At 33.3% G+C, this 7531-nt stretch overlaps 1 protein-coding gene across 1 annotated transcript in view; it reads left to right on the top strand.

The window, feature by feature from the left end:
• The window catches only part of LOC128243187 (CDP-diacylglycerol--glycerol-3-phosphate 3-phosphatidyltransferase, mitochondrial-like), a 9820-nt gene extending 3118 nt beyond the window's left edge, over nt 1–6702 (top strand). Inside the window, exons 4-10 of the mRNA XM_052960792.1 lie at nt 1–11; nt 874–972; nt 1521–1699; nt 2463–2782; nt 3432–3657; nt 4183–4265; nt 5648–6702. The exon at nt 1–11 is cut by the window's left edge and continues 180 nt beyond it. Coding sequence (XP_052816752.1) covers nt 1–11; nt 874–972; nt 1521–1699; nt 2463–2782; nt 3432–3657; nt 4183–4265; nt 5648–5767 — 1038 coding nt within the window. The 3' untranslated portion in view covers nt 5768–6702. The remainder of the gene's footprint in view (nt 12–873; nt 973–1520; nt 1700–2462; nt 2783–3431; nt 3658–4182; nt 4266–5647) is intronic.
• The last annotated feature ends 829 nt before the right edge of the window (nt 6703–7531 follow it).

The following is a 7531-nucleotide window of genomic DNA, read 5'->3' as shown; positions in this document are numbered from 1 at the left end:
CCAGATCTAAGGTGAGTCAATCCAAACAGTTCTACTTTTTGTAACGACAGCCAGTCGCTGGTTTTATAAACCTTTAGAATAAAGTACAAATGAGTATTATAATTCTCATGCTGTACATTTGATAACGTAATCAGTGCTAAAGTTGAAAGAAAATTACACAAGAAAGAAACAAAAATGAAACAGCTTTTGATAGTTTTATCTGCATATGGAATGCCAAGCATCATTTTTAGAATGAAAATACTACATAAACTGTATGCACTAGTACCTAATACTAAAAAAACAAAAATTTCCATTATAGGCAGAAATTGAAAACCCTAATTTTTTAACTGGTTTATGGGAAGAATAGGGCTGGTTTCGAATTTGATTTCTTATTTTTTGTTACCCTTTTGCTTCTGTCGCATCTATAAAATTAATGTTGTTATCATGAAAAAAACTTTTGAAATCTTGGCCCTGCTTAAGATACAGGCATGATGAAATTCAGGATATATCTGTAAATACAGAATGAGGGCTTTCAGTTTAAGACTATTGTAAGCTTGTTTTTTGCTTAAGATTTGCATTTTAAATAGTAAGAAGTACCTTGAAAGTTAAAATGGATATAAATGACTTAGATAACAAGTTTAACAGTGGTCTGAAGCCCCTCAACACTGCTTAAAGCCTGATTCTCTCATACTTAATCTAAATTTTCAGGATTGTGACTTTTGGTTTGTTACCATCAGTGAAGAAAAAGTCATTCCAATGAAACTATGCAAATTCCAAGGCGTATAACTCTTGCCTCAAGAATGAATGAGTTTTGCCCCTTGATCAAGTGAGGAAAACATGGGCTTGCTGCTCTTATAAGCATATCATGTCATAAAATTTCTTTTATTTTTCTAGAGGCTTGCTGAAAAAGTATCTGCCCGAGAGGATAAACGAAGCAATTGGTCTCAACCACATGAAGATTTACCTCACAGACGATGACTTCATTATAAGTGGGTAAGAAATGTTATGTTTGATAACTCAGCTTTTTGTTGAACTCATTTTTTGAACTTGCCTGTTGTTCACAGTTTAATTTTAAGGATGATGTTATTTGGGTACTAGAGGCTTTAGATGGGTTTACAGGTCTGTTAGTACTGGACTACAGGTACCTCAAAACCAGCCCATATTTAAATAATCAGTTCTCTAATACAGTCAATTGGTGCCCAGCAGCAGCATACATTTGTTAAGGAATACAGAATATATATTTTGATCATTTTATGAAATTTATATGCATAACATAATATGAAAATTTACTAAACCAGACATGGCCTCTTCTGTTGAATTTTTATAGTGACCTTTGATGAAGATTTTTAAAGTCAGAGTCTCAAAATGTAACCTGTACAATACTCATTTTCAAGGCCTGCTGAAGCTGTTTTAAAGCAAGATGTTATTGTACATGTTACATTTTGATAATAATTGTGATTTACAAGAACAAATCATATATTGTTTTAGGGTAAATTGAAATTCTATTGAATTGAAATAGACCAGACACATGTATATTTCAGGGCAAACTTAAGTGATTCCTATTTCACAAACCGCCAAGACCGCTACATACAGTTCCGTGGATGTAAATCCATGGCCGAGTACCTCTGTGATATTGTCAAGGCGACGGCCTGCTTCTCCTTCCATCTCCAAGACAACAACGACACAACCTACCCACAACATGCACCTCATCCATATGAAGGTACCACTATTATTGTCTGGAATATGGACAAAAGTATAATTAAGAATTTTCAAAAAAGAAAAATTTCAGAAAGGGACACTTGATTTCAAGTGGTGGCGTCCCTTCGGGATCTCTGGGAAATGTATTAAACGTCGACCTCCGTACATTAAGCTAAAGTCATATTGTTTATTGACTGAATGTTTAATTTTTAGAGGAAAGTTGATTGACTATTGTACCTTCTATCACTTACGTATGTATATACCTTTGATCTTTGATCATGGGATTATATGACTAGTGATTATTTAGAATGTTTGTACTTTTTGGCCAAGGCTAAGTCAGACAGTTATTAATCTATATGCTCATATAATCCACTATGTGGACTTTAATCTGCTATTCTAACAAGTACCAATAAATGTGTTCTGATTTTGTTTCAAATAAAAAAATGGGCAAGCATACAAAAGCCTAGTTATAAGAACAAATTTGCTCATAGTTTGCAGATTTATTTTTAGCTTGTCTATTTGTTAAAGAAAAAAGTCATGGAATTGTCATAACTTGAATAAGTGTAGTCAGCATTCTTGTGTAAAAACTGTAACTTTGGCCAAAACTGTAAAAAAACTTCATGATATTCATAATAGCTTTGATATAAATGTAACTAGAGATAATGCAGACATGTTTAACGAGGCCCATAACTCTGGCTTTCATGATTGTTGAGTTATAACAGGCGAGCTTTGGCAGCACTCTTGATAATTTTCTATACCTCCTATCATGTCTTTTTGCATTATAGACACGGACAATGGCCATGCCTACAAAGAGTTTGCCCGGAAATGTGTGACAGATGTGAACAAATATTGGACATTGTCTCCCGACAATAACGGTTGTGATAACTCTTCCAGTGATTGTGACACTTGCTTAACTCCCCTGATACAGATGGGTCCATTCAAAATACACGATGATGAATATGTGACAGAACAGTTGTTCAGGAAGGCAGAAGCGGATGATAAAATAGTGCTAGCCTCGGGCTACTTCAACCTCACTAGTCAATATTTAGATACAGTGCTCAATGAATCCAAGGCGGAATTTGAAATTGTGACTGCTTCCCCAGAGGTAGGTGTTAAAATTCCACATTCACATGTATAGTTTGATAATAATAGATAATAATAAGATATGTGTAAGTGGCATCACACTTTATAAAAAGTGGTGATATTTTTTGTGTGTTTTGGGCGCATAATTTTTTTTATGATTTTAAAGCACTGTTTATTGATTTAAAATACTATTGTTTGGATGTATAAGTCACTTCAATGGGCTACTCAGTCGGAATATCCTGTTTAATAAAGCATTTGTAGCTAAGTAAACATACAGGTTTGATCATCTTAAGGTCTTAGTACTAGCAAAAAAACATGTTTCCTACCTTCTTAAAACTACCAGCCCTAGTGATTTTTTTCTATTTCTTATTTCATTAAAAAAAAATGATAAAAAAGATTTGAACCCAAGACCACATCTTTTCCCCAAATAGTGACTAGATTCCTACCATGACATACACCTCAGATTTGGAAAATTGTCCTTAGATTCTACAGAATTTTGCTATTAAAGTCTGTTTGCTGACCTACTAGCTCTAACAGTCCCATGATCTTGACAAATCTTTGCCAAATAAACTAGAATGATTTTTTTTAAATCCTTACCAACACTACCTTGTAATTTTGGGGATAAAATTCTAAACTTTGTTTGACCTTATTTTTGATGACCCGTATTTTAGGCTAATGGTTGGCATGGTGCTACAGGCTTGTCACACTATGTGCCCGCAGTGTACACCCAGATTGCGCACGATTTCTACAAAGAGGTGTGTCGCACCTGCCAGCAGGGGCGTATAACTCTGCACGAGTACCAGCGGCCATATTGGTCGTTTCACTGCAAGGGTCTCTGGTATTACCTTCCTCATTCAACACTTCCAGTGCTAACACTTATTGGATCTCCAAATTATGGTAAGTGTATGGATTTTCAATAAAATTTTTGCAGCGTAACTAAATTTTTAGCTTGTCTGTTTTTTGAAGAAAAAAATCCAGATTTTGCCATTGTCCTTTTCCTTCAAAATTTGAATTATTATTTATATTGCTTGAATGGGGTTCCATTTGCAAATATTGTCTGTAATTAAGTATGGTAGATGATAATATACTGCTTTTATCGTGTGAAAGCAAGACCTCTGAAAAAGTTAGAATTTGGTTTGTCTAAAAAATGGTAGGATTATGGGAAATCAACCACTGTACATGTATGTGTAATGTTAAACTAAAAATGATATTCTTTATAGATAATTGTTAAGCAATCTGCCAGAAACCAGGCCACAGACAAAAACAACATCACACCATCTTTAACTGTGGCCTGGTTTTTTCGCAGATTGTGTCAAGATTTTGTTTTGTCTTTTTTTGTGTCAAGGTTTGTTTTTGATAGCTGTGATAATTATGCATATTTTTTAAATATTTTTTAATAATTAATTAATTATCTATTCACAGGTTACAGGTCTGTGTATCGAGATTTGGAATGTCAAGTGGCTGTGGTTACTACAAACAAGTCATTACAAGAACAGTTAAAAGAGGTTTGTATTTTCATTTTGAGCAATTTTTATTAAGAATTGTATTACCGGGTACTTGCATACAAACATAATGTCAAATTTTTACAACTTTGGCATTTATTTAATGTGAACATTTTGTTGTACCAATTTGATTCAAGGTCATATAACTTGTTGACCATACACAAATTTACTTGAACCAAGCTGTTTCTTTGAACAAAGTTATAAAATGTCAAAATATTTCACCTCATAATTCAATATTTATTTCTGGGTAATAATTATATCTACTTTTACTTTGTAAGTTTTACAAAGAAAAAAGGTTGAAGTTGGGTGATAATTTTTGCATTATTACATGGTCATTATCATCATAATTTTTGCATTATAACATGGTCATTATCATCATAATTTTTGCATTATTGCATGGTCATTATCATCATAATTTTAGCATTTTTACATGGTCATTATCATCATAATTTTAGCATTATTACATGGTCATTATCATCATAATTTTAGCATTATTACATGGTCATTATCATCATAATTTTAGCATTTTTACATGGTCATTATCATCATAATTTTAGCATTATTACATGGTCATTATCATCATTGTTGTCAACGTAACCTTGGCCATAACTAAAAAAAATGCTCCAGATATTTAAATCAAACTTAGTTCACATGTTGCCAGGGATAAAATACACAAGTGTAGCTATGCCCATAACTCTGGCTTCTATTATTGTTAAGTTATGCCCCTTTTTGAATGAAACAAAAAATGGCATCAGCTAGATACTCTCTTGTTAAGAATGATTTCTTCCCTTTGATGAAGGAAAACATACTCTTGTTCTGTTTTTGTCAGTATTTCTATTATTCTTAAACCTGTTTATCCAGAGCAGAAATCAAATTTAAAATTACTTAAAGGAATTTATTGAAACTTGAAACATACAACATGTAGACATATGGCAATGTGAAGTTCTGCTGTGGCATGAATGAAAACGTTACTTTGGGGCATTATTAAATAAATGAATCACTTAAAATTTTGAATATTAATATACATGTAATGAATATATAAATATATACCAGTACATTATCTGCTCATGCATTGTGAGTTTTCTTAAATATAATTTGTAAGTTGAACAACTTGGAAACTACTGGATGGAAATTGAATAAAACTTACAGCATTGATAGATGGAAATGTATACCGGTAGTTGTTCACTGCCAAGGAAGTTCAACTGTTGGGCACCTTTGCGCAAGATTATCTCCTATTATACTTTGATTTCTTCGAAGCATAACTCTGATAATTGAAAGAAATTAAATTTAGCATTGAGCATTGATGAATGGCAATAATAAGTTGTGCACAATGCGATAACTATAATTCAGATATAATTATATATTAAGATTTTTTTTAATTTCAGGAACGAGACAGGTTATCCACATGTTTGCACCCGGTTACAGAAGAGACCTTCGAGAAGCCAGATCGGGCTGTTCCGCTATTTGCACGTCTCTTCAGGGGCATCCTTAAGCACTTTGCTTGATCTTCACGTGTTTACAGGTTACAGACGCCAAAACAAGCTGTTCGGAATCTTTCAATCTTCACAACCTTCTTCAGCTTAATATCATGAGCAATATTATGTTATAGTTCAACATCTTTAGCTCTTTTTCCTTCCAACAAACTAAACTACACCAATAAATACCAGCATCTCAATCAATCAATCATTATTTATTGTAGGAAGAATCTTCTTTGTCTTTCATGAAAAAAACGATTGGCTTGCAATTTTCTCAATTCGTTTTTTTGTGTGTTTTTTTGTTTCAGTAAAATACTTTCTCTTTAATTTTTATTTGCATTTCTAGTAATCAAACTTCACAAAAAATACTAGCTCAAATATTTAAGGTTTGCAAAATTGCATCATCAAATAAAAAATCCGGCTTTAATGCGGCGTTGCCGCATTAAAGTCTTGTTAAAGATGTTTTTGGGTTGATGAATATATTAATTATGTAAATCTATTGTTATCATTCAAAATTGATGGACAATGGATAGTCCCATTTTACCCTGTAGTTTGGGCATTATTTTGAACAAATTTGGCCCCCTTGTTAGAATATTGTGTGTTAATCTTGAAACGGATCTCAATATCTGTTACATATTCTTTAATATGCTCAAGTGATCAAAAACGGAATGAAACACACCATGTTTAAATAATAAATAAAACGCTGTTTTATAAAATCAATGTTGTGATAATTTGTCATAAACATCTTGATGAGGAGGGAAGTACATTAATTTTGATTGTATTGTTTTATTATTGATTGTATTGTTTTATTATTCATCAATTAAATGAACCTTCAGGAAGCAATACTCAAAATTTCATGATGATATCTCAAACTTTGCGTAGGAGAAATACTAAATTTGACGTTACACATGACGTCATAACAAATGTAGTTCATTCAAATGAAACACTTAAATATCATTTCAGTATGAATTTGTTCTAGCTTATGATATTATTTTTATGCTAAAAAGAGTATGATGACATATTTTGATATTAAAACCATCAGACTGTTAGATACAGTCACCTTGATGTAGTCAAAATGAATCTTGACAAACTTTATGGTTGCTTTGGTAACATGACTTAAGCAAATGTAAATTGAAATGTCATAAAATGATGTGCCAATGCAAATCCTTTTGTAGAATGCATTTTGGAATAAATCCATTTTTTTTAAAAAGAGTTTTATAATATCAAGAATGTTTTTATCTGAACTGATTTGTTCAAATGAAGAGTTCTTGATTTTTTTTATCAAATGTACTTACATTTTTATGCCCCCCTTCGAAGAAGAGGGGTATATTGCTTTGCACAGGCATGTCGGTATGTCGGTCGGTCGGTCCGTCGGTAGACCAAAGCTTGTCCGAGTGATAACTCAACAATTCCTTGACGTATGGTCATCAAACTTCACATGAAGGTTGGGCCTGACCAGTAGATGACCCCTATTGATTTTAGGGGTCATCAGGTCAAAGGTCAAGGTCACAGTGACCTTTAATGGTAAAATAATTTTAAAGCTTGTCCGAGTGATAACTCAACAATGCCTGCACCCATGGCCCTCAAACTTGACATTGAGGTTGGGCCTGACCAGTAGATGACCCCTATTGTTTATGGGGGTCATCAGGCCAAAGGTCAAGGTCACAGTGACCTTGAATGGTAAAAGGTTGTCCGAGTGATAACGTGACAATGCCTGCACCCATGGCCCTCAAACTTGACTTGGAGGTTGGGCCTGACCAGTAGCTGACCCCTATTGTTTTTTGGGCTCAATGG

This window comes from Mya arenaria, chromosome 2 (assembly GCF_026914265.1).
Source record: "Mya arenaria isolate MELC-2E11 chromosome 2, ASM2691426v1".
NCBI classification, from domain to species: Eukaryota; Metazoa; Mollusca; class Bivalvia; order Myida; family Myidae; genus Mya; species Mya arenaria.
The sequence above is the reverse complement of the archived record's forward strand: the minus strand, read 5'-3'. Positions and strand labels throughout refer to the sequence as shown.